The 26599-nt window shown below is 41.7% G+C and overlaps 2 protein-coding genes across 2 annotated transcripts; one reads left to right on the top strand and one right to left on the bottom strand.

The window, feature by feature from the left end:
- Positions 1-243: 243 nt before the first annotated feature.
- Positions 244-15622, bottom strand: HSPA14 (heat shock protein family A (Hsp70) member 14). Its single transcript, XM_039357544.1, has 14 exons — positions 15488-15622; positions 14190-14270; positions 14023-14105; positions 13619-13667; positions 12236-12329; positions 12055-12145; positions 10391-10495; positions 9560-9721; positions 7762-7917; positions 5952-6054; positions 4272-4487; positions 2755-2928; positions 1954-2024; positions 244-573 (listed from the first exon to the last, which is right to left on the bottom strand). Exons 1-14 carry the CDS (start codon positions 15542-15544, stop codon positions 489-491), a joined length of 1527 nt encoding a protein of 508 aa, XP_039213478.1. The 5' UTR covers positions 15545-15622; the 3' UTR covers positions 244-488.
- Positions 15623-15680: 58 nt separating this feature from the next.
- CDNF (cerebral dopamine neurotrophic factor) lies at positions 15681-24566 on the top strand. Its single transcript, XM_039357545.1, has 4 exons — positions 15681-15884; positions 19580-19707; positions 20052-20193; positions 24068-24566. Exons 1-4 carry the CDS (start codon positions 15749-15751, stop codon positions 24244-24246), a joined length of 585 nt encoding a protein of 194 aa, XP_039213479.1. The 5' UTR covers positions 15681-15748; the 3' UTR covers positions 24247-24566.
- The last annotated feature ends 2033 nt before the right edge of the window (positions 24567-26599 follow it).

Genomic DNA, 26599 nt, shown 5'->3' with positions numbered 1-26599 from the left:
GGTTATTTGACTATAACTTTTCATAGAATACAGTACAGATAATCAAACAAACTTTGTTGCATTACATTCTTGATTAAATTATCTTTCCATTGATATATAATTTTATGGTACCACTCCAAAAAAAAAAGTGTTATTAGCCATCCAACCTCAAAAATAGACATTTCCCAAAAGGTTTCCACAATTTTGGTCACTACTGTAGTTGTTTTTAACAAGTGATTTCAGTCACCAACGATGGCCTTATGATGAATATAAAAACATAAGTGTTTATTATTCACAAGTAACAGAATAGATTCTCGAATGTACACGGTTCACAAACAGAAATGAAGCCAATTTGCCATTATGGGTTTGCAGGTATGTGTACGTTTCCATTAAAACAGTTTACAGTTCATAGTGAAGATGCCCAGCTATTATCGGATCCTCTGAAGAATGAGACCCAAAGCTGTGTGTGAAAATAAAATTTATTATAACTGAGAAAGGGGGCTTTCTAATCATGCCTGTGAGGCCACTTCCACAGTGATGGCTTCGGATTTTCCAGTGTCTTGATCTGTGCAGGTTACGTGTAATGATCCGTCCCTGAGAAAAAAAAGAAATTTTATCATCACTTCCTAAACATTTAGATCAGGGGTGTCCAACTTTGGCCACTTTAAGACCTGTGGACTTCAACTCCCAGAATTCCCCAGCCAGCAACAGCAATGGTGTATGGATCAGCATAAAACATTTGGTTAAACTTTAGGGTCCCAGAAATTGGTGTGAGAGGGAACGAAAGAATGACACTATATTGTATACATGGCTTTTATATATATGTTAATTCAGGAAGGGCCTCATTATTATTCATTTCTTAAAAGCAACAGTCTCCTAGGAACTGTTCACCCATGCAAGGATGTTGCAGCTGAAAGGAGGACCACCACAGGTAGCTCTTGACGATCATCCGTTGTAACGATGGTTTGCAGTTACAACAGCCATAGAACAAAAGTTTTGTGGCTTACAGAGCATTTCTGGGCTGTTATACAATGTGGCACTCTTCTCCCTCCAGTCATGTGACCCTGTTTGTACTTATAACTGGTTGTCAAGTGCCCTGTGAGCATGTTCTAGACCAGGAGTCGGCAACCTGAAACACTCAAAAAGCCACTTGGACCTGTTTTCCAGAGAAAATACCGGGAGCCGCAAAACTTGGGTGCGCAAGGGAGGGGGGCTTGATTGAAGAGTTTAATTAGAAATAGAGGCTGCTGTGCATGAGTTCTCTCTCTCTCTCCCTCCCTCCCTCTCCCTTCTCTCCCCCCCTCTCTCCAATCTTCTGCCCACCTGGCAAACTGGCTTCACGCTGTTCTCCAAGCTGACACACATTCTTATTGGGCTGGCTCTCTCCTGTCCTTGTTCTGCCAGTCCTCTTCCCCCACTCAGTGTGTGTGTGTGTGTGTGAGAGAGAGAGAGAGAGAGAGAGAGCGCTGCTACTTCCTGCAGAGACGCAGCAAAGGCAGGAGCCCCGCCCAATAAGCTTGTCAGCTTGTTCGAGAACAGCGTGAGGCCACTCTCTTTTTTACACACACACACACACACACACACACAAAGACAGAGAGAGAAGGGAAACACAAGTACCCCCCCCTCTGCAAATGACGGAGGAGGCTAGGAGCTGCAGGAGAAGGCTCAAAGAGCCACATGCGATTCTGGAGCCACGGATTGCCGACCCGTGTTCTAGACTGAGCATCCATGTCATCTTTCCAGAGGGGAGCAGCATGCCCATTCAAAATGTAAGAGGGAGTGAAATTTGAACAGGAAAATTAGAATTGCCCCATAAACCTCCACTCCAGGGTCCAGAATATATATATGTGTAGAATCTGTTATCTTCCCCCCACCACCCATAAATGTCAATATGAAAATCATCAAGTCCCGAGATGTAAAGTCCACAAATACTCATGGTTCTGACCCACAGAATAAGATTTTCGTTTTCAGTACCTCTTCATTGTAAGGATAGCTAATATATGATGCAGACCTTCTTCTTTGACATCTAAATCCTCGAGCACAATCTGTTAAAAACAAGCAACTACAAATATATCATTCAGCTAAAACAAGGTTTTGAAATTACTATTAAGGATGAAGTTTGCTTTAACCCTCCATTTGGACATCAGTACTTTTCACAGAGGTTTAAGGTCAACAGTAATGGAACTTCAGCAAGCTTATGCTGGAAAATTCCTTTTTTTTAATTTGGGGGATTTGAGATATCAGAGTCAAATCTTATCAGAAAAATATGAGGTACACAGCAAACCTTAAAAAAAAACCAACCCTAAATTTCTAAAAAAATCAAATAAGGCTATTTCCCCCCCTAAATATGTATTTCAATGGATATCCGTGTCCCCCCCAAGTGGAAAAACAGCCTTCATTTAAATCTTGCCCTCTCCCTGTGATATTACAAGACTGCAATCCTTAAAACAAATATATCCCCGTAACTAAACCCTAAATAGTAATGCTGAAATGTAAATAAATTGGAAGGAACCAAGGATGAATTTTTCTACAGAATAGCTTTGAAAAGCACCTATTTCCTGAGCAAATTTTGGGGGTCATTCTATACCAGATTCCAGTTCATAGATCTCAGGTTTCTAGTTAAAAAAAAAAAAAAAAAACATAATTCAAGCATGAACCTTGATCAATAAAATATTCATAGGCCTGTAAGGTCAAAAGTGAGCTTCATTGAAAACAGAAATTTCCTTCTGAGCAAATATATAAAGACACTGTAAAAATTAACACGCTTTTCTTCACCTGTGCAAATCTCTCGTCTTCTTTGACTGGACCTTTTTCTAGGGACTCGTACAATTCCAGACAGACAGAGGAAATTTCTCCCGGGGCCTCCAGAGTGTGTTGCCTTCGAGCTGGCAAAGGTGTTCCTGATGGGAACACCACGAGGAATTTGTCAGCCCCCAACTGGTCTACTGCCTGGAAGGATGAAAAAAGCCTTGAAGACGTTTTACTCATTTATGGGAGAGCCGTCTCCAACAGACGCAGAAAGGGCAGCGCCACTGGCCAGTCTTTAACAAATTGTGGGTGGAAAAACCATCGAACAGTCAGAAAGATCCTAGAACAGTGGTTCTCAACCTGTGGGTCGCGACCCCATTTGGGGTCGAACGACCATTTCACGGGGGTCACCAAACAACGCAGTCTGCCATTTTTCCCCCTTTTCCTTAGCTATGCTACTCCCTTTTATTCTATTGGCTTTTGAAAGCCAATAGAATAGACTCTCTTGAATAGAGTCTAATTCTATTGGCTTTCAAAAGCCAATAGGAATTGTCCAGGCTGTCTCTGCCCTGCTGAGCCCGCCAAAAGTCCCATTCTGCAAACGGTGCTGCACCAGTTGAGCAGTCCTCAACTTACGACCGGTTGAGTAGTCCTCGACTTACGACTGGTGGGGGTCGCGGCATTAAAAAGGTTGAGAACCAGTGTCCTAGAAGGTGACAGTGGCCGAATTCCATATTTCATACCGATTTGTGACACAATGATTCAAGATTGTGCCCCTGTTCCTTGGAGGAAACTGAATAACATACATCCACTTGCCCCTTTTATCCAAATTGGCTCAAAAACTCAAATGACACTTCCATAGCTGTCTGACACAACAAAGCAGAGGCCAATCTGATTCTTTTCTGCCTAGCAGACACTTCAGAGATGATCCCCCATGCAAGCAGCTGAATTTATGTTAATCCCATTGTTATTTACTGCAACATCAATTTGGTTTTTCTTATTCCCTGTTCAGAATATTTTGTATTATGATGGGGCCTATCTTTTTATCCTAAGGATTTTAAAACAGTTATTTACTGTACTTTCCGACGTATAAGACGACTGTCACAAGCGTTAAAATCGGTGCCAAAGTCGGGGGTCGTCTTATACGCCGGAAAATAACGGTAGTTTCCGGCATATAAGATGACTTTCTAGGCATGTGACTCGGCGCCGAAGACGGGGGGGGTCGTCTTATACGCCGGGTCGCCTTATATGCCGGAATATATGGTAATTTTGGTCAGTGAGCGGCGTGATGGCCTAGAGGTGAAAACCCTTGTCTCGCAATCAGGAGGTTGTGGGTTCGATCCTACGTAGCGGCAGAAATTTCTCTCTGGGCGCAAAGGGAAAATATCTGCATAGGTGTCAGGAAGGGCATCCAGCCAGTAAATGCTCAGCTCCATTCAGTTGCCCCGACTCCACCCCGATGCAAAGGATTACAGGGTTATTAAAAAAAAAAAAGGTCAACAAGTTAGGGACGTCACATTCGCAGCATCTCTTAACCATCTTACCTTGACTAATATGTCCTTGGCAGAACATTCAATAGACAGCATGTCGTCATCTGAAAAAACCTGCTCTCTTCCAAGCAAGATTCCTGCTTCTGTGGCCGCTCCGATAGGGATGACCTCATCGGGAGGGATGGAGTTTAGCAATTCAACATTAGGGAAAAGTTCTCTGATCATTTGTTGCAGTTTTGGAATACGGGCTGATCCACCACAGAGGACCACCTAGAAGACAGCGAAGCAAGTTTTTTTTTTAAAGACACAAAAATTAAATGAGAATTGGCTGTTAGACAAGAGTTTGATGTGGTGAAGGCACAAGGCTAGACACTGGGAATTCTAGTCCTGTATGACCCTAGGCCAGTCACTCTTGCAGCCCTAGGAAGCAGGCAATGGAAAACCACTTCTGAAAAAATACCGTATATGCCGCCGTATTAGGCGACCCGGCGTATAAGACGACCCCCGTCTTTATAGCCGGGCCGCATTCCTAGAACGTCGTCTTATACGCCGGAAACTACCAGTATTTCCGGGGTATAAGACGACTCGGCGTATAAGACGACCCCCGTCTTTGGCGCCGATTTCAGCGCTCGCGGAAGTCGCCTTATACGCCGGCATTTACTGTACCTGCCAAGAAAATTGCAAGGAGTGACGGGGTCCAAGTAGTCTCAGAGAATCAAACACAACTGAACGGAAGAAAGAGATAAGGCTATCTGGGCCACAGAAATTAATTGGTACCAAAAAGAGGGGGCTGGTGGTGGTTTGGTATTACTTTGGTGCCGTCTAGCGTTTTTCTAGATTTCTGCAATGCTGATACTATTGTGCTACCATAAACATAACTAGTTCATTTCCAAGATATAAATAAATGATTAAGTGATGATATAATTTGCAGCATCAAAACGAAACAAAACTACGCACCTTGTAAATCGTGCTTGGTCTTACCCAGACAATCGTTACTGTGTGAACATTTTACTCAGTGTTGTAATGTTCCTCATTCTACAGGTAGTCCTCTACTTATGACCACTGATTTAACAACTGTTAAAAAGTTATGGTGGTGCTGAAAAAAGTGACTTGCAACCAGTCCACACACCGAGGACTGTTGCACCATCCCCACGACCACATGATCAAAATTCAACTGGCTGAATATTCAAGCACTGCACCACCCCAGGCTTATATGATCCCCTTTTGTGACCTTGTGACCCCAAGTGATTGGGCCAAGTTGGAGCTGCTTAAAGACCGAAATAAAAAGGCCAAAAAACCCTCCCACAAACAAAACCAGGAGTGACTCACTTAATGACCGCATCGCTTAGCGGCAGAGGTTCCGGTCCCAACTGTGGTCATAAGCCGAGGACTACCTGTAATGACATTTACAGGTTCACAAGGACAAATCTCTATTTCTGCCTCTCGTTTCAAGATTGTACATTTTATGGTTAGTTATGTACAACAACATGGTTTGAGCCCTGCAAATATTGGCCCCATTCTGACATCCGGTCAAAGATCTGAAACGTAGCAATGCATCCATTCTGGAATTTGTGTTATGTCTAAAAGCTTTCCTTTGACTTTGACATTAAATTCTAGTTTGTATTAAGCCGGGATTCCTCATCACATCTACACCAAGAAACTCCCACTTCCCTAAACTGTCCAAAATCCAGAAATTAAATGAGGGGAAAAAAATGAATAAAAGGACACCCTCACCTTGCTAATATCATCCGTCCCAAGTCCTGCTTGTTCCAACAATTTTTTGATTGCTTCAATGCACTTACCAAAAAGTGCAGAACAAATAAGTTCAAATCGGGCCCTGATGTAGAATTAAAAAATAAAAGAAATCATTAGTTTGTCAACCTTTTCTTGCACACTTTCTTGTCGTATTGTGGTATGGAATAGAGTCTGGATTCCCAGAGGGAGGGGCTCCTTCCCAGAGGACAAAGAGGCAGCCAGGTTTGGACTTTCTGATGGGCAGGAAGAGGGAGATGACAGCTCCTCTCTAGGAGTTCCCAGAGTGTATCTATAGTTAGATGGATAATTGCCTTACTCTGGCAAGATTCTGTCTGTAGGCAAACAACAATAAAGAAACTATTCAGAAGTAATCCACGTTTTAGTCTCGGTTCTTGAGCCATGTACATATTGTTTCTTGTTTATTTTATCTTCTGAACTGCCAAATGGTTTTAGGGATTCAGCAGTCTAGAAATGCCATTAATAACGTGAACCATCTGCAGGGGATAAAGATTGCTGTGTCTTCTGCTAATTCCTACCTAATCATCTACCCATTTCCTGCAGGACCTACTGTTGAAAAATAGGAATATGCAAACTGACATGATAGCAGCGTTCCAAATATCTCAGAGGCTGCCCCAAAGAAGAGGGAGTCAAGCTATCCTCCAAAGCGCCTGAAGGCAGGACAAGAAGCAACCTAGAACCAAGGAGAAATTTCCTGAAAGTTAGAACAATTCATCAGTGGAACAACCTGCCTCCAGAAGCGGTGAATGCTCCAACACTGGAAGTTTTTAAGAAGAGACTGGACAGCCATTTGTCTGAAATGGTATAGGGTTTCCTGCCTGAGCAGGGGGTTGGACTAGATGACCTCCAAGGTCTCTTCCAACATTATTATTATTATTATTATTATTATTATTATTATTATTATTATTATTATTATTATTATTATTCATTAGATGTAAATCTCAGTCAACTGAAAATTCAAACTGACTGGTGCTGATGGTTGACACGGGTTGCTGCCAGCATCCTAGGTGTCAACCAGGTACCTCCTTAAAATATAAGATGTTCCGAGTAGCGCAGTTTTTTGTAGCATTGCTGGAGTTATTGCAGGAAGCTGCAATTTTTTGAAATATTTTGCAAAGTTTTTGGACATACTTCCCAGTGCTCCGATGACAATGGGTACCACTGTTACACATTTCATCCATAATTGCGCAGTTTCGATGGCCAGGTTGCGATATTTCGTAATTTTTCCCCAGTTCTTTTTCTTTGGCTCTGGCATCTCCAGGTACAGCGATATCAATCAGCTGTACACTTCAGTTATTTACAACTGCGATATCTGGTGTGTTGTGTTCCAAATGGCGATCTGTCTGTATCTGAAAGTCCCATAAGATCCTCACCCTCTCATTCTCAACAACTTTTTCCACCCTATGTTCCCACGACTTTTTGGATACAGGCAAGTCGTATTTTTCACACAATGCCCAGTGGATTAATTTAGCAATTCGGTCCAACTTTATTATTATTATTATTATTATATTAAATATTGGAACAGTTTTGAACTTCAGAGACATGCTCTGTGCTCAAAACAGACTTTCCTGACCATTCAACAAGCGCTTAAATTTGAAATAGCTGTTTCCAGCTCAAAACGCTAACAAAACGTTTGAAAAGGCCTGCTTTGAATGTTTACAAGCTTCAAATTTAAAACATTTTACACATGCCTGCCTGTTGACGAGCCTCCTCTATGAAAATAAAAGAAAAAGGATGCCCACCCAGAGGCTCGAAAAATATCAAAGCGTACCTGGAAACATTACAGTCAAAATCCATCCCATCGTAGAGGGAGTCCACAAAACAATTGGCGGTTCCCAGGGTGGATAATGAATGTTTTGCAACTTCAGCACTGTTCATTAACTTCATCATAGCCCTGGGATTTCCTCTTACATCATTTCTATAGCATCTGTTGTTTTTTTTTTAAAAAAAAATAATAATAATGCAGTTATTAATCACAACAAAACATATAGTGAAGCTAGCAACTATTTATCCTGGATGTTTGAGGGAGATGGGCAGTCCAGAAATGCAATAAAATAAAATAAAATAAAATAAAATATAAAATAATAAAATAAAATAAAATAAAAAAATAAAATTAATAAAATAAAATAAAAAAATAAAATAAAAAAATAAAATAAATAAAATAAAATAATAAAATAAAATAAATAATAAAATAAAATAATAAAATAATAAAAATAATAAAATAAAATGATGAAAATAATAAAATAATAAAATAAAATAATAAATAAAATAAAAGCATTAAAAAATTAAAATGTTATTTTGGTTCCAATCTATTAAGTATAAACAAACCAAGCATGATGCTGGCATTAAAAACTGAATAGATATGTTTGTATCTAAGCCAGATATTACGGACTTTTCAAATTATTTATATCTTTACTCTGTGCTCCTTAAACAGGCAGTTTAATAGACATAGTTAATAACAGCTATAAAATATCTTTAGTATTCTCAGGGAGATACACATTAGAAATGACAGGCTCTTTCAAAACTCTAAAATGGAACAAAGGATCTTTCATTCTATCCTACCGAGACCATTAAAGGCAATAAAACATATTTTTAGCTGATCTGAACAACAATAACAAAATCACCATGGGGGGGGGGGAACCTGCCTGACCGCATAGAGCAGGAGTGTCAAACTGCCGGCCTGCGGGCCGGATGCGTCATGCCAAAACCGTGCCCACTCCATTGCTGGCAATGGGAAAAAAAGTCGCAACACGTTGCGACACGTCACATGATGTTGCGAGTTTGACACCCCTGGCGTAGAGGCAGTTTTTACAACAAGCAAGCAGTTCTTCACTAAACTCAAGGTTTTTATTCAGGGCGAATTAACAACCATCTTCAATTTGCAATCTCGGCCTTTTCTTCCCCACAGGGGTATTCCAACTACATTTTGATAAGTTCAGCCATTCAGATTTACCTTGAAAAGCTGCTCACCTCGTTCCAAAAGGCCAGATGTGGCCAGTTTTGCTGATAATGGTTTAATGTATAAAACCTTATTAGATTTATATTTCATGTTCCATTTAGGAGTTCAAGGTGGCATATATAGCATTCTCTGGGCTGAGAGAGAGTTGCTGCCTCACCAGTGATCTTCCATAGCCAAGGACCGACTGGACCCCTCAGTTTCCACATTCCCTAGTCCAGGGGTAGGCAACCTTGACTCTTTTATGACTCGTGGACTTCAACTCCCAGAATTCCTGAGCCAGCCACGCTGAGGGGAAAGGGAGAGGTTTCCAAGCTGAGCCATGCTGGCTCAGGAATTCTGGGAGTTGAAGTCCACCAGTCATAAAAGAGCCAAGGTTGCCTACCCCTGGTCTAGGCCTAGGCTGCTTTATGACTCGTGGACTTCAACTCCCAGAATTCCTGAGCCAGCCATGCTGAGGGGAAAAAGAGGTTTCCAAGCTGAGCCATGCTGGCTCAGGAATTCTGGGAGTTGAAGTCCACCAGTCATAAAAGAGCCAAAGTTGTCTACCCCTGCCCTAGTCTGACACCATAAGTGTCACACCGAATGTGGTTCTAGATTTTATACCATTTACCTCTGGAATTCCGAAGCCAAATGTTGCGCTAACGCTTCGGTAAAACAGGTCCCACCTATGCTGTCATCGGTGGTGGTAGACAGCACCCGATACAGCCCGCTGTTGACTTCTATGACCGTGATGGAAAGCGAAGCACCTCCAAGTTTATACACCAGCACGCAGCTTCCATTTGCAAAACATAAAATGAAAAAAAAAATCTTTTTTTTCTCAAAGTGTTAACACCGTACAAATGGTCCTCAACTTATGACCACAATTGAGCCCAAAATTTCTGTTGCTAAGCAAGACAGTTGTTAAGCAAGTGTCTCATTTTACAAACTTTGTCAGGTTGTTAAGTGAATCACTACAGTTAAGTTAGTAGCACAGTCGTTAAATGAACCCGGCTTCCCCCTTTGTTAGATGGTCGCCAAAGGTGGATCGCTTGACCCCCGGGACTCTGCAACCGTCGTAAATACGAGTTAGTTGCCAAGCGTCTGAATTTTCGTCACGTAACTGTGGGGCTGCTGCAACGGTCGTGTGAAAAATGTTCGTAAGTCACTTTTTTCAGTGCTGTTGTAACTTTAAACGGTCACTATATGAACTGTTGCAAGTCGAGGACTATCTGCAGTCTCAGGCTGATTATACAGTAGTTCTGTTATGAATGCCCGTTTAGAAATTCAACATAAGATACAGGCTGAAGGGTGCCCATTTCTGATCATGGTTAATCCCCAAAAAGGCTTATTTCATTTATCTGAAATAGACAGAGTTGAAATAAATACAGAAAAAAGGCTATTCTAAGTCTTACTTCAGTGTAAAAATTGCCACAATTCCTGTAGCTGAGAAAACTTTAATCACCTTTTTCCGCTGGGTGAATCTTGTCCGATTCCATAAGCCAGCAGAGCTGCTGACGGTTCGTGAATTAGTCTAAGAACATTAAGTCCAGCTGCTTTAGCAGCTTCTCTGTAACAGATATGACCACAAAAATCAGTATATTGACATAAGCCTAAGAGCTTTTTTCACTAGAAAACCCCCGGATAGTTCTTGTATGTTAGCCTAGATCAGACATGTCAAACACAAGGCCCGGGGGCCGAATGCAGCCCGCAAAGTGGTTTCATGTGACCCGCGAAGCCATCCTGGAAACAGTGAGGGAACAGCCTCCGCTGCCTTGGCCCTGGCCCAGGCCGGCCAGGAGCCAATGTACAATTTTGTGGTGGCCATCTATGCTGAAACGTATTCAGTCTTAGCTCCACAAGGCCGTCTGGAAACAGCAAGGAACCAGCCCCTGCTGCGTCGGCCCTACCCCCTGGGTGCATGCTGGGGAGGTGTCACCTTTTGTGAGGAATGAAGGAATAGACCATGCCTTGGCGCTTGCCCCAGTCCCACCCCCTTCTGCCAAAGACTCTCAGATCTGTCTCACTCCTGCCAAGGCCCCCACAGGCACCCTTGACGCAAAGGATGTAGAGTTAGCCAGGCCCACCCAGTAGGCCACACCCACTCCATCCACGCCCACCCAGTAGACCGCACCCACCCTGGCCATACACCCCCGCCCCGAGGGCAACCCCAATGCTGATGCGGCCTCAATGAAATTGAGTTTGACACCCCTGGCCTAGCTAAATCTAAACTAGTGACTCTCGCTCTTGATGTATAAATTATCAGCTTCAGAATTACTGAGTGAGTGAAGTGGTTCTATACATTTAATAAAATAAAAAATGATAATCTTCCAGAATTTTGCAACTCAGCATGGCCTTGGCAAAGACACCTGGGGTTTAGAGTTCACAAAGCTTCATGTTACCAGGATTGAGAAATTATTTTTGAACCATTCCAGATATAAGGTGTCTTAGTATCACCATGCTGCAATATTATGCAATTAGGGGAATGTTTATTTCATATATTACATCAACTTCTAACAGAAAAAGAAAGGGTAGCATAAAGTTTGTGCTTATTTTCACTTCTGCACCAAATTCACGTTTCAAATTTGCATCTACTTTTAATATATTTGCATTTCAGTAAGGCGATAACTGTTATGATAACAGCAATATTTAAACACCAAATATGAGAGCAGTAGCTTTAGCGATAGATGAAAATGTGATTTGGTGTTTTAATGGTATTTCTGTACTTGAAAGTGATAGCCCAGCTAGATGAAATATGCTTTTGGGGCTTCATTTCAGGACACAAGCATCCTTATTTTACAAACTCCTTTTGTATCTATCCTGGAGAAAAACCAAACAGCGTGACTGGTAAAAGATAGTGAAAATTACTTCTAGTTTGGCTTTTCTGTTTTTCTCCTGAAAAAAATTCAAGATCAGCTGTCACTGTTTGTTTGTGACTTCTCTTCCCAAAGATGAGAATCAGAGAACAACAGGAGAAACCAGAATATCTACCTCTTGACATTTTGTGTGGCTGAGCTAGGATTTCAAATGGAAATCGTATCCAAGCAAAATGCTCTGTCCATAGGATCTGACCCCCATTAACTCCAGAAAATGTATTCAGGGCAAACAAGCACATGGAACTACACTTACCCAAGGACATTTTTCTGCTTCTCTCCAAAATCAAAAGGCACGGTAATAACAGTGTCGTTGACATCAGAACCCAATGCGAATTGAGCAGTTTCTAGAGAAACGTAAAATAACATAAACAGTAAAAGCTAGTTCATTTCCTAGAACTTAACGGGTTTTTTTTTCACAACTTGGGATACCATACCTTTCATTTTCCTGAAGATTAACTTTGCAACCTCTTCTGGAGAAACAAGTTTGCCATCTATTTCATATGTAAGTTTTCCATTCTTTTCAGTGACCTACAGACAAATCAACCCCAAGTGTTCCTCAGGTTGTTAGTTGGACTATGAGAGAAGATTTTCAATGCACACATTCCCCCCCCCCATCGTCTTTTGCTTAAGGAAACAATCTCAGCATTTCTGATCCACGCAACAATGCCAGTTAGTTTATATTAAAAAGAAATTAAGAAGTCATTTTACAGTGGCCTTTCTAAACCAGCACCTCCAAGTGTTGTTGGCTACAAGGCTAGGAATTGAGGAAATTGAAGTCCAGATGGTAGTTGAATAGCTGGACCACAGTAAGCATGTGAAAAATCCACAAATCTCACTACTCCCACAAAACAAAAAAACCCTGAACATTCTTCTGTCAATTTTGCAACTTACCCTCATGCATTATTATTTTTTTACCATAAGCATCTCGTTAATTATAAGAATGTTGTGCAATGATAGCTAAAGATAACATTTCCAGACAGTTAGAACAATTAATCTATGGACCGGGCTTGTCTCCAGAAGTTGTGGGTGCTCCAACCCTGGAGATTTTTAAAGAGATTGGACAACCATCTGTCTGAAATTGTATAGGGTCTCCTGCCTGAGAAGGGGGTTGGACTAGAAGACCTCCAAGGTCCCTCCCAACTCTTGTTATTTTGTTATTCAACATCTGCATTTCAGGGAAGCTTAAAATTATTTCCATTCTATCAAATTTCTGAACTTAAGAAATCAGGTTTGTTTTGTTTAATATTGCTCTATTGATGTGCTAATTCACTTGCCCTTACTCTGATTGCTCTTTTTTTTCCTGGAACATCAATCAGACTGAATAAATGGAAAGGAAAAATATTGCTCTGGCATATCCTTGTTAATGGTCTTGTATTTTTCAAACAGATATATACAACAAATACAGGGCAGAATCATTAGTGATCTTAAAAATGTACTTTTTCTATATGTATCTGTATCTTTTATATAGCGAATAAGTGAATTGTAAAACCGTTGTAGACGACTTCATAAATAGATTCACAAATTCATAAACGTCTATGGAGATTCTCAGTCATCCAGGTCATACTTGTCCCAAAGGTGCTTTTTCAAAAGACAGCTGGACTTTCTTGATTTTTCCTTGAAGATATTTCACTTTTCGTCCTTCCATTCCCCACCATTTAGTCTGAAGTGAAGAAGCTTCTTGGATGAGAAGCAAAACGTCTTCAAGGAAAAACAAAGAAAGTCCAATTGCCTTTTGGGGGAAAAAAAAAGCACTTTTGGGACACAAATTCATAAATTTTCCCTATAGGAAAAATATGGCAAAGCACGCTTTCACTTACTGAACATTTACTTTCTGCAATGTATTTTTCCGCTTGTGGGTCTCCAGAGCTGAGAAAACAAGCAAAATTGGAAGGCACTTTAAAAATATTAAAACTTAAAACAAACAAAAATACTACTTTTATTTGTTTTCACTGAGTTAAGTTTCCTGAATTCACCTTTCATTCCTGGTTTAAGCAGTATAATTTCTGTAGCTCTTTAAATAATGGGGAAGAAAACAGATGAAAAAAACCAAATCAACACCAGCTACTTTCTAAACAACAACATTGAGACTTGAGTTTTACAAGCATAGCCAAAAACAGATAGGTCAATAATTACATTTTAAAAGGTAACAATTTATTCAGATGCGCACTAATGGAATACAAAGTATAACTTTTAAGAGGGTATTTTATGGCATAATCAATACCTTCTTCCAAGGATCTGTTTCACTTTCACTACGGTATTTGAGAGATTTCTCACCCAGTTTTGTTTCGCTGCCAGACCAACAATCTAAAAAAAGCATTTAAGAGGGCTTTTTAGGGAAAAAAGCTAGCCGACTCTGACCTCAAGTGTTTAACAAAAAAGGAAATTTACCTCTTCCTTTTCAGAAAACGCAACCACTGCAGGAGTTACTCGGTCCCCAGCATCATTAGCCACAACATCTGCACGGCCATCCTACAACACGTCAACACACTTACTAAGACTGGAAAAAAGTCCTTCTGTTTTCTAAAGTTATAAAGGAAAGCTCAGTGGTAGATCCAGGTTTTAATATTTTTTTTAAAGAAGGTATAAGGGCACAAATGTAGATTTCAGTTCAAAAAGATACCGTGACTGATTTTCTTTACTTTGGTAGGGAAAAAAAATGAAGAGAAATCCTTACAGACCAATCTTGATTCAAATTTAGTAAATCTATTTTGCAATTCAATAAGTACTTATAAGATCCTACAAGCCTAATTCAATGTAGCAGAAATAAACTCCGAGTACAGGCACAACAAAGTGCATCACACCAGTTAATAATTTGATCCAATACTTTCTATTCTTCAATCATAACAAAAAATAGTTTTTGTTTTGTAAATAAACAGATTAATTTCTTTTTCCTGGAAGCCATATTACACACAGTTCTCAAGAAAACCCACCAGAAATCATTTTTTCCCCTTAATATTGGCCCTTTTTTTAACTTAATAAGATAAGGCAGTCTCCGAGGTGCTGAAGGATGAAAGGAAAGCGGATCCCACATCAAAGCAGGGCAAAGCTTGGAAAACGTTCCAGGCTTATTAAAACCCCATTAAAAATAAGTACCATTCCCTAAAAACCTGACTCGCATTACAAACCATCTCCATCTCACGTGGAAGACAGCGTAGACATGTGTGCGAACAGTTTATGAGTTGCAATTTTATGGCTTTTCTGCTTTGGATTAAGGAAATATTATAAGGAATGTTGTAAAAATGGGAGCAATTCACCAAAGGGGTGCAAATTATCAAAAACATAATTGCAAAAACAATTTTTTTTTGCAATCTCCTCCAAACCTTTTGCATTAGACCTCATAAGTCTTAATTCAAGCCGCCCCCCCAGCTTCAAAATGCAACCTCCCCCACCCTGCAAAAGACCTCCCTGGAAGCAGAAAACTAGTATCTCAGCTTTAATCCTTCTCTAACCCTGGCCTTCTTTTTGTAAATTATATCCCTTCCATTCATTTTGTTGCAGGAGAGTCATGCACCCCTCCCAGGAGAAAGATCCCCCAACCTCACCCCAAAGGCCTGGCTCTTTCCCTGTCCCCTCGCGTAGAAAGCTAGCATCTCAGGGTCTCTTTGTTCCCAGGACCCTCCCTTTTCTTCCAAGGAAGGTTTTACTCCCGTTTCACCTCTCCCCAGTAATCCTTGCCCCCTCCCCACCTTATAAACGGCCGCGCAGGCGCAACTGCTCCCCAAGTGGATCCCGATCGCCGCCATCTTTACCGCACTCACTACCCACAATGCATCGGGAGCGCCGCCCCGTCTTCTTCTTCTCTGCCGCTTGCCAGGCTCTGTGGCCAATCAAAATAGAGTCTAGAGTGACGTCATTCCACCTAGCAACCGGGGCAGATTTTCGCCCCGCTAGCCCGAGCAGCTGCTAGTTTTCTCTTGCAAGGGGCGGCGTTGCTTTACTTTGCAAGCATGGCGCGTCCCGGCCGGGTTTCCCGGCCGTTGCACGGTTGCATTTTAGCAGCCCTGATGGTGGCGGAGCTCTGTTTAAGCCCCGAGGCTGCCGGGGCGCCTCCCGCCTCCGGGGGCGTCGAAGCTCGGTGCGAAGGTGAGGAGGCACCCGCCAGGCGTGTGTTGCACCGCGTGCGAGCTGCTGCTATAATTAACGTGTTAATTCCAGCATGGCTTGCATGCACTGGAAGACGGGCCGTTTTTGCAAACGACGTGGAGTTGTGGACGCTTGCATTTTTTAAAGTTAACCTCGCACACTCGTTCCTACGAGAATTGTCAGCCTTTGCTTCCTGCATGGTAATAATAATAATTAATTATAATAATAATGAAAGGCCATCGACCTGGCCATCGAAACTGCGTGATTATGGATGAAATGTGTAACAGTGATACCTATTGTCATCGGGGCACTGGGAATTATATCCAAAAACTTTGCAAAATACAACAAGAAACTGTAGCTTCTTGCAATAACTCCAGCAATGTTACAAAAAAACTGCACTACTCGGAACATCATATATTTTAAGGAAGTACCTGGTTGACACCTAGGATGCTGGTAGCAACCCGTGTTAACAATCAGCACCAGCCAATTTGAATGTTCAGTTGACTGAGGTTCATGTCTAATGAATAAAAGATAATATTGAAAGGGACCTTAGAGGCTTTCTAGTCCAACCCCCTGCTCAGGCAGAAAACCCTATACCATTTCAGACAAATGGCTGCCCAGTCTCTTCTTAAAAACTTCCAGTGTTGGAGCATTCACAACTTCTGGAGGCAGGTTGTTCCACGTTAATTGTTCTTTCAGGAAGTTTCTCCTTAGTTCTAGGTTGCTTCTCTCCTTGCTTAGTTTCCACCCGTTGCTTCTTGTCCTGCCTTCAGGCGCTTTGGAGAATAGCTAGACTCCCTCTTCTTTGGGGCAGCCCCTGAGATATTGGAACACTGCTATCATGTCCCCCCTCGTCCTTCTCTTCGATAAACTAAACATACTCAATTCCAGCAACTGTTCCTTATATGTTTTAGCCTCCAGTCCCCAGTCATCTTTGTTGTTCTTTTCTGTACTCTGAACTTAAAGGATCTATAAATCAGTCTAAGCAACATCTTTTTTACATTATGATGACCAAAACTGGATGCAGTATTCCAAGTGTGGCCTTACCAAGGCATTGTAAAGTGGTATTAACACTTCACGTGATCTTGATTCTATCCCTTTGTTAATGCAGCCCAGCACTGTGTTGGCCTTTTTGGCAGCTGCAGCACGCTGCTGGCTCATATTTAAGTGATTGTCAGCTAGAACTCTGAGATCCCTCTCAAATACTGCAAATATTGATTCATCTTTGCAGACGTGCTAAGCAGGGTTTCCCAATGTGGACTTCTTTTAGGACAGGTGGACTTCAATTCCCAGAATTCCCTAGCCAGCATGGCTAGCGGGAATTCTGGGAGTTGAAATCCACAAGTCTTAACCTTTGCCAGGGTTGGACACCCCTGTTCTAGGCAGATAAAGAGAGCGACTTTTGGCCTTTTTTCCCACTTATGACCATTGCAGTGTAGTCAAGTGATAAAAATTCAGATGCTTAGCTAAGACTGACTCGTATTTATGACAGTTGCAGTGTTCTGGGATCATGTGATCCCCTTTTGCAACCATCTGACAAGCAAAGTCAATTGGGGAAACCAGATTCAGTTAATAACTGTGTTACTGACTTAACAATTACAGTGATTCGCTTAACAACTCTGGCAAGAAGGGTCTTAAAATGGGGCAAAACTCATTTAACTGTATTGCTTAGCAGCAGAAACATTGGGCCCAGCTGAACTTTAGCTATACTCATGAAAATGATACTTCAATTCAGATAAATATTAAGTTAGCTTAGCTTAGTTACAGGAAAGGAAGCAAGTAAGCCGAGGGCATCATCAACTGAAGCTAAGGGATATCTTAAGTGTGGTCTCTCCCTGTTGCATCCTGAACTTTGGAATACATTTGTGTTTCCTGTAGGTGGCATAAAGCCATCATAACATTACTAGAATAAGGATAGACTTGGTGCAAAAATTATTATCACGTGTAGGAAAAGTTCTGTTTTATCATTATCAGGAGTCAGGGAGTTGCTGGCTTTGATTACAGCAAGATTACAGCCATGCCTCCAAAATGTATATCCTTTTCTGAATATAAAACTATTTGGAATGCAGGATCAGACTTCAGACTCATGATTGCTGGAAATTCAAATCTCTAAATAGAGTATCTAAAAATAGTGTGCAGCATACGTGAGGGCTTGATCTCACTTAGTGGGATGGGTAAACAAATAATGACAGACATATGTATGGTACATGGAGAATGAGAATAAGGGAAGGCAGGCACTCATATCCAGCTGGCTTCGCTACTATTTCTGCGTATTCCCAGCTGTTTCTTTCTCACTGTTGTATCAGGCCCAGCTACAGCTGATGGCCTTGCCTTATTCCCACCATCCCTACCAAAGATTTTTTTGCAGGAAATGTCTGTTTAGATCAGTGTTTCTCAACCTTGACAATTTTAAGGCATGTGGACTTCAACTCCCAGAATTCCACAGCCAGCGTTGCTGGCTGTGGAATTCTGGGAGTTGAAGTCCACATGCCTTAAAATTGTCAAGGTTGAGAAACACTGGTTTAGATCTTCTGAAACTGTTCCATGTGTATGGAGATTCTCAGTCATCCAGGTCATGGTTGTCTCAAAGGTGCTTTTTTCAAGTCCAGTTGCCTCATGAAAAAAGCAGCTTCCGCTTTCTGTCAGTTCTAATATTGTGCCAAAGAATACCACATGGAGACCCCCTCATGGAAGTCAGCAGGGCCCTAATGCACCCAAAGGTGTTTTTTCAAGAGGTAACTGGATTTTATTTTTCCTTGAAGATGTTCCAGTATCCTAACTATCACAACTGAAGAAGCTCCTTGAATGAGAAGCGAAACCTCTTTAAGAAAAAACAAAGTGCCTTTTGGAAAGCACGTTTGGGACAACCAGGACCTGGATGACTTAGAACAAGGGTCTTCAAAGTTGGCCTTTTTATGACTTGTGGACTTCGACTCCCAGAATTCCTTAGCCAGGCATGCTGGCTGAGGAATTCTGGGAGTTGAAGTCCACAAGTCATAAAAGGGCCAACTTTGAAGGCCCCTGACTTAGAATCTCCGTAGACATAGGCCCCAATGCCTTTTAAAGGAGCCCTTGCTGTTTAATATTTGAATACAAGTAGACTTATAACAGTTCATTTAGTGACCATTCAAAGTTACAACGGCACTGGAAAAAGTGATTTATGACCGTTTTTCATACATACGACTCTTGCAGCATCCCCATGGTCACCTGATCAAAATTTGGATGCTTGGCAACTGACTCATATTTATGACAATTACAGTTTCCTGGGGTCATGTGATCCCCTTCTGCAAACTTCTGACAAGGAAAGTCAATGGGGAAGCCAGATTCATTTAACAACCGTGTTACTAACTTAACAACTGTAGTGATTCACTTAATAACTGTGGCAAGAGTTGTCATAAAGTGGGGCAAAACCCATTTAACAAATGAGGGGAACGGCCTATATTTATGGGGTGTGATAAAACTGCATTATCACATGATAATGTCTATACATTAGACACTTAAAATTGAAGAAAAGAAGGGAGGGAGGGAGAATAATTTCAACATAAAATGAGTTCCAAATTTTATTTGTATGTGTTTTCATTTTATGAACTACTAATGAATTCCATCCTTCAAGTCAGTTGGAAGGTTTTGGTGATCCATTTGTTTAACTTAAACATTATGTGTATTTACTTTTTCACTTCTTGTTCTTTTTACAGTGTGTCAAGATTTTTTGGAAAGATTTTACAGTTCTTTGAAAGAAAAGCATTCTGATTTCTCCACGGCTTCTATAGAGGAGGAATTAATTAAGACTTGCATGAATACAAAAGGCAAAGAAAACCGCTTGGTATGACCTCCTCTCTTCTTCTTTCCATCCACACAGTTTACTGTAGATAAAAAATTGTGTCCTTCAAATCCATTTTGACCCCTAGTAAATTCACCCACACAGCTTTCTTGACAATACTGCAGACCTGATTTGCAATTTCCTTCTTCCAGAGTGTATGTGGGATTTTTAACCAATACTTTTGCTTGAACTGATACCCTTGGTTTTTCTGGTTTTCTTTAGTTGTCCCCTATCCAACCACTAATGAGACCTCTCACTGTGTAACTTCTAAATCCTTGAGATAATTTTGTTTAGGGAAGAGCCCTGGTCCCTAAGCATTAATTTCACATTTGTATTATTTTTCGTAGTGCTATTATCTTGGGGCTACAGAAGATGCAGCTACCAAGATCCTCACTGAAGTCAGCCGTCCAATGAGCGTTCACATCCCTGTGGCAAAAATCTGTGAGAAACTGAAGAAAGGAGATGGTCAGATTTGTGAACTCAAATACGGTATGAAATAAACCAATGTAGGCAGTTAAGCATATGATTAAGAATCTTTTAACACTTGGCCCAGTATTTGTTATGTGTTACTCCTCCTTGGAAAGCTAGAGAGAATCCTGGTTTCCTAAAGACATGGGCTTTTACGTGCATAATTATGTCTGTGAGTAACACAGAGAACCATCATATAACCATGGTTTGGCCTTTCAGACATGAGCCTAGAGAACAGCCAACCAATCTGTGCTGACCAGGATGTCCTCAAAGAGATCAACGTGGTGGCTTCAACCATCTGATCGGTGCTCCATCTGATTTTTTTTTAATGTGCGTCGCACTAAAACTTATCCTGTAAAGATAACTCTGTCTGGCTGAAGATGAATAGGATAATCTAAACAACAAGAAGATGGTTGAACTATTAATAAGTGACAGTAATTATTTACAGCAGTTCCTCTTTTGAACATCCCCACCCTTTTATACCTTGACTCCAATTTCGAAATCCTTAAACAAACCACAAAACCTAGATTGCTAGCCCTCCCTCAGATTCCACCAGGTTCCCAACTTCAATGGTTTTTTTTTTTTTTTTGTCCTATGGAGACAAAAAATGTTAATTGCTAATGGCCTTTCCCTTCCACACTCTGTATTTAAAATTACCCATTGAGTGGGAGAAAAATCCCAGAGATGGCTTGAACAGAAGCTGCATAAACAGAAGATCTGCTACTTCAGAAAGATAATCAGAGGCATTAAACATTGTGAAACTTTTTCACTTGCCACGACAGTAGTGATGGCTTTCTTATCAACAGCAACCCATCATGTACCATGTCACCAGATCTCCTTTTCACTGGCATCCTCGACCCATGACTACGATTGGACCCAGAGGTCCTTAAGCAGATAGCCAGATATTATTCTAAGATGCTGGGAATAGAAGCTATGTAAAATCTTATATATTGGGCATTTCATAAAGTTCTGTTTTACATCTCTGCTCTGAGAGCTTACAGGAAGTTGGCTTCTGCAGGTAATTCTTGATTTACAATCATTTATTTAGTGACTGCTCAAAGTTACCTCAGCAGTGCTCAAAGTTACCTCAGCACTGAAAAATGTGACTTATGACCATTTTTCACCCTCGCGACCATTGCACATGATTAAAACTCGGATGCTTGGCAACTGGTTCATATTTATGACGGTTGCAGTGACCCCCTTTTGTGACCTCACAAGCCAAGTCAATGGGGAAGCCAGATTCACTTAACAACCATGTTGCTAACTTAACAACTGCAGTGAGATTCAACTACAACTTAACAATGGATATAACTATGGCACATGAATAAGAGAAGGTCTCGCTTAGCAACAGAAATTTTGGACTCAGTTGTGTTCCTAACCGCAGCCACCTCAACCTCAGTTGAGTGGGCTTCAGCTCCCAGAATTCCCCCCAGCCATGCTGCCTGTTGAGTCCGTCGCGAAATGGTAAGACACGAGAAGCAGTTGTAGTTCTCAGGAAACCTTTATTCTTCAGTTCAGCTTACATTGGAATATGGCGGCAATGCTCAAAACTCTCGGCCTCCTTTTATAGGCCTTTCCCGTGTCAATCTGTTACTTTTGGCGCGCCAGCACCCGCGCATGCGCACATGTACTAGCGACAGCCTGTCTGGTTCCAGGCAGCTTGCACCTGCCCGGGACCGTCCGCAATGCCCCGAGCCTGCTTGCACAGGCTCAGGACATAACACTGCCTAGCAGAATTCTGGGAATTGAAGTCCACACATCCTAAAAGTGGAAAAAGTCTGGTATCAGATCGTGGCTGAGACATTCCTAACATTCCTTCCTTAGTCAGCCATTAAACACTCCTGGAGAAGTGCATTGTGATTGCAAAGATGCCAGGACCGCGTTATAAGATTGCGATTGTGAAAGAAACAACAAGTTAGTGCCACAACTACATCACTGGAAGATTTCTCTGTCTGCTGTCAGTCTCCAAACGCACGGCAAACGTCACCTGCCATGTACAGCTAGTTCTCGACTTACAACAGTTCATTTTGTGCCCTTCAAAGTTACAACGGTACTGGGAAAAAAGAGACGTAGGGCCATTTTTCACACTTAACGACTGTTGCAGCATCCCCAAGGTCATGTGATCAAAATTCAAACGCTTTGCTACTGACTCATACTTAGGACGGTTTGCCATGTCCCGTGATCACGTGATCCCCTTTTGCAGCCTTCTGACAAGCAAAGTCAACAAAGAAGCCAGAATCACTTAACAGCCTCGTTACTAACTTAACAACTGCAGTGATTCACTTAACTGTGGCAAGAACGGTCATAAAGTGGGACAAAATTCACTTAACAAATGTTTTACTTAATAACAAATTTTAGGCTCAATTGTAGTTGTAAGTCAAGGACTACCTGTATGTTTTTCCTTTAGAAATATATTATACATTTAAGATACTTTAGGTTTAAACTTTTTAAGCATGTGTGTGTGTGTGTGTGTGTATATGTGTGTTTGTGTATTTAGGTGAATCTGAGAAAGAGAGAGAAATGTTAGTGGTTCCACTTATTGTATTAGCAAAATTCCAAATTGAGCCTAGGTCCAAATATCACCCATGCCCACATGTTCAGTCCAGAAATATAAACCTAAAAGAATTTTAAGAAGGGAATCCAAGACTGCTTGAGTTGATCTAAAGTTTTCCACAAGATTTGGCATTTCCCATGAAGAAGGGTAACCAAACTGCATTCAGAAAAGAAAAAGAGAATGAGAACAATTTGTGCGGCTGTGTGTGTATAGCCAGGCGTTATTAATTATTTCCATATTAGGAGACGCCACCACATCCCTTGAAGCATGCAAAACCTAGAAATGGAATGACCCAAAGAGAAATGTTTAGGAAGATGTGAACTAGTCAAAGAATGGGGTTAGGAAACCTCCTTCCCCATAATGCTAAAAGATACATATATAAAAAGAACGAGGAGCCGTGCCAACGAAGTAAGAAAAAGGGGATCTGTGCAGCATCTTCCAATTGACCATAAAGATGTCGCAAGCATCCTCCAATTCCTTTTGTTTCTGTTGTGTCCTCAGTGAATGTCCTCCACCCATCCCCTCAGGTTTGCAAGTTAGGTGACCTCTGGGAGGGAGGAATCTGTAGCTCATGATCCCCACCCTTCCCTCCAGTTCTTGGGTATGGTCTGGGGCCATCCCTGGAAAGGGGAGAAGTCTGGATTCCTTAAATTTTGAGAAATCACCATAGAAGCTGGTTCTGTTGCTATGAGGCCTTATGATATTCCCTTGACATTTGACTGCTTATCTCTGCAACATTCAGAATAACAGAATAATAAAGTTAGAAGGGACCTTGGAGGTCTTCTAGTCGAGCCCTCTGCTCTAGCCTGAGACCCTATACCATTTCAGACAAATGACTGCCCAATCTCTTCCTCAAATCCTCCAGTGCTGGAGCACCCACAGCTTCTGACGGCAAACCATTCCGCTGATTAATTATTCTCACTGTCAGGAATTTTCCCCTTAGTTCTAGCTTGCTTCTCTCCTTGATTAGTTTCCGTCCGTTGCTTCTTGTCCTGCCTTCAGGTGCTCTGGAGAATGGGTTGACCCCCTCTTCTTTGTGGCAGCCCCTCAAATATTGGAACACTGCTATCATATCACCCCTAGTCCTTTTCATTAAACTAGACATACCCAATTCCAGCAATCGTTCTTTGTATGTTTTAGGCAGGGGTAGGCAACCTCGGCTCTTTTATGACTCATGGACTCCAGCTTCCAGATTTCCTGAGTCAGCTATGCTGGGAGTTGGAGTCCATGAGTCATAAAAGAGCCGAGGTTGCCTACCCCTGTTTTAGAGTCATCGTGGCAGGTTGGTTTGGTATATAAACGTAGATGTAGATATCTGACTTGGCTTATCTGCTTTTCCAGAAAGACAACTTGATTTAACTTCGGTAGATCTATCCAAGATGAGAGCGGCTGAGCTGAAGAAGATCCTGGATAGCTGGGGAGAAGTTTGCAGAGCTTGTGCTGAAAAAAGGGAGTTTGTGGACCTGATTAAGGAGCTTGCTCCCAAACATACAGCCCCCCCTGCTAAAGCTGACCTTTGATGGATGCTACTTACCATGAGATGGATGAATGCTTTCCACACAGCCTTGGGCATGACATCATGACTGGGTTTCATTCACCAGGACGCTTCCGAAAAAACTTAAGAAATTGCTACTAGAACTCCATGGATCGCAAGGACTTTTGCAGTAAAGCAAAATTCAGTAGCTGGACATAATCAGTGACTGGGTGAGGAAAGATTTCTCAATTGTAAAAGCACAGGAAAACTTAATGGAATATTTTGCAATTTGATTATCAGACCCAGACTTGAACAACAGTAGAAAACTTGCTCAAAATAAATGCTTTCTCACGATTTCAATCCCTACCTCCACCTTGTCTGGGTGGTGGCCTAATGATCTCTTTGGTTCTCAGTTAAGGTGGTCCCAGATTGATGGAGTCCCCTTTTCTCCTCCAGTCCTGCCAGGAAATGTTGATCTTGGTGTGTGTGTGTGTGTGTGTGTGTGTGTGTGTGTGTGAGAGAGAGAGAGAGAGAGAGAGAGAGAGAGAGAGAGATCAAAATCAGCTAGAAGTCAGATGGCATATTACAATACAGGTCCTCTCGCTTTTGGGGAGGTGTTAGCATCACATGCATGTTTGAAGAGGGCAGAGTTTGCAAGGTGTCACTCCATCTACCACCTGGTCAAGGTGCCCCTGCCAGGAGAACAAACGCCACCTGCTTTCCCTTCCATGGGAATGTCTTCTGTGTACTGGAAAAAAACAGCAATCACCACCATTTTAGAATCCTTGGTCTCGAAGGGGAAACTTGGCAGAATCCCTATCAATTACCCCGTTTTAAAGACAGAGAGAGAAAGAGATGAGAGAGATGACAGATAGATACATGATAGATAGGTAGATAGATGGATGAATGGTTGGATTGACAGACGGACAGACGGATGGATGATAGGCAGATAGATGATAGAGGGAGATGAGAAACCTATATGCGGGTCAAGAAGCAACAGTGAGAACTGGATATGGAACTGCTGATTGGTTCAGAATTGGGAAAGGGGTCCGGCAAGGCTGTATACTGTCGCCCTGCCTATTTAACTTATATGCAGAGCACATCATGAGAAAGGCAGAGCTAGATGAATCAAAAGTTGGAAATAAGATTGCCAGGAGAAATATCAACAACCTAAGATAAGCAGATGATACCACTCTAATGGCAGAAAGTGAAGAGGAACTAAAGAACCTCTTGATGCGGGTGAAGAAGGAGAGTGAAAAAGTTGGCTTGAAACTCAACATTAAGAAAACTAAAATCAAGGCATCTGGCCGTCTCAATTCCTGGCAAATAGATGGGGAAGAAATGGAGGTAGTGACAGATTTTATCTTCCTGGGCTCCAAGATCACCGCAGATGGGGACTGCAGCCAAGAAATTAAAAGACGTTTGCTCCTGGGGAGGAAAGCTATGGCAAATCTAGACAGCATATTAAAAAGCAGAGACATCACCCTGCCAACAAAAGTGCATATAGTCAAGGCCATGGTTTTTCCAGTTGCAATGTATGGCTGTGAAAGTTGGACCATAAGAAAGGCTGAGCGCCAAAGAATGGAGGCCTTTGAACTCTGGTGCTGGAGAAGACTCCTGCGAGTCTCTTGGACTGCAAGGCGATCAAACTGGTCAGTCCTAGAGGAGATCAACCCTGATTGCTCTTTAGAAGGCCAGATGCTGAAGTTGAAACTCAAGTACTTTGGCCACCTAATGAGAAGGAAGGACTCACTGGAGAAGAGCATAATGCTGGGAAAGATGGAGGGCAATAGAAGAAGGGGATGACAGAGAATGAGGTGGCTGGATGGAGTCACTGAAGCAGTAGGCGTGACCTTAAATGGACTCCAGAAGATGGTAGAGGACAGGAAGGCTTGGAGGAACGTTCATGGGGTCGCGATGGGTCGGACACGACTTCGCAACTAACAACAATATAAAGAGAGAGAGAGATGATAGAGAGAGAGATGGCCAACATTTCACCTTTCAACTGCTGACTCTGGAAAAAAAACCCCACTGTTCTAACCTTCTGGGCAGGCAGCCAAGCTACTCCCTATGAAACAGCCATTGAAGGCAAAAAGCAGGGAGGGAATTGTGAATTTCTTCAGATCTTTGTCATTGAACATTATCCAGGTTTCCCATGAGTTCCCCACTCTGTGAAATTGGGTTCAAAAGAGAAATTTCTTTAGTATTTAGTGCTTTATTTAACCCTATGGATTTACCAGCCAATGGAAAAAAAATAGTAGTCTTAACATTTTCAAATACATGACAAGAAGAAACCTGGGTCAAAGTGGGTTGGTTCATCTATTTGAATTTCCTAATGCTGCTTTTAAGGCTTGAATAAATTTTCTGGGTGGTTTTTGTAGTCTTCAGTTGTTCAAATG

This window comes from Crotalus tigris, unplaced genomic scaffold, assembly GCF_016545835.1.
Source record: "Crotalus tigris isolate CLP2741 ecotype Arizona unplaced genomic scaffold, ASM1654583v1 scf7180000018925.3142382, whole genome shotgun sequence".
Taxonomy (NCBI): Eukaryota; Metazoa; Chordata; class Lepidosauria; order Squamata; family Viperidae; genus Crotalus; species Crotalus tigris.
This window is presented reverse-complemented; position numbering and strand designations above follow the sequence as displayed.

What these genes read in the sequence shown, in the direction of transcription:
- HSPA14 (XM_039357544.1), bottom strand. Translation starts at nt 15,544, where the DNA reads ATGGCGGCGATCGGGATCCACTTGGGGAGCAGTTGCGCCTGCGCGGCC. An exon ending in CGTTTTCTGAAAAGGAAGAG is followed by an intron (nt 14,106 to 14,189) that starts GTAAATTTCCTT and finishes TGCTTTTTTTAG; the next exon opens with ATTGTTGGTCTGGCAGCGAA. An exon ending in GGACGGATGATATTAGCAAG is followed by an intron (nt 4,488 to 5,951) that starts GTGAGGGTGTCC and finishes GCTGTCTTCTAG; the next exon opens with GTGGTCCTCTGTGGTGGATC.
- CDNF (XM_039357545.1), top strand. Translation starts at nt 15,749, where the DNA reads ATGGCGCGTCCCGGCCGGGTTTCCCGGCCGTTGCACGGTTGCATTTTA. An exon ending in CGTCGAAGCTCGGTGCGAAG is followed by an intron (nt 15,885 to 19,579) that starts GTGAGGAGGCAC and finishes TTCTTTTTACAG; the next exon opens with TGTGTCAAGATTTTTTGGAA. An exon ending in GATTTGTGAACTCAAATACG is followed by an intron (nt 20,194 to 24,067) that starts GTATGAAATAAA and finishes CTGCTTTTCCAG; the next exon opens with AAAGACAACTTGATTTAACT.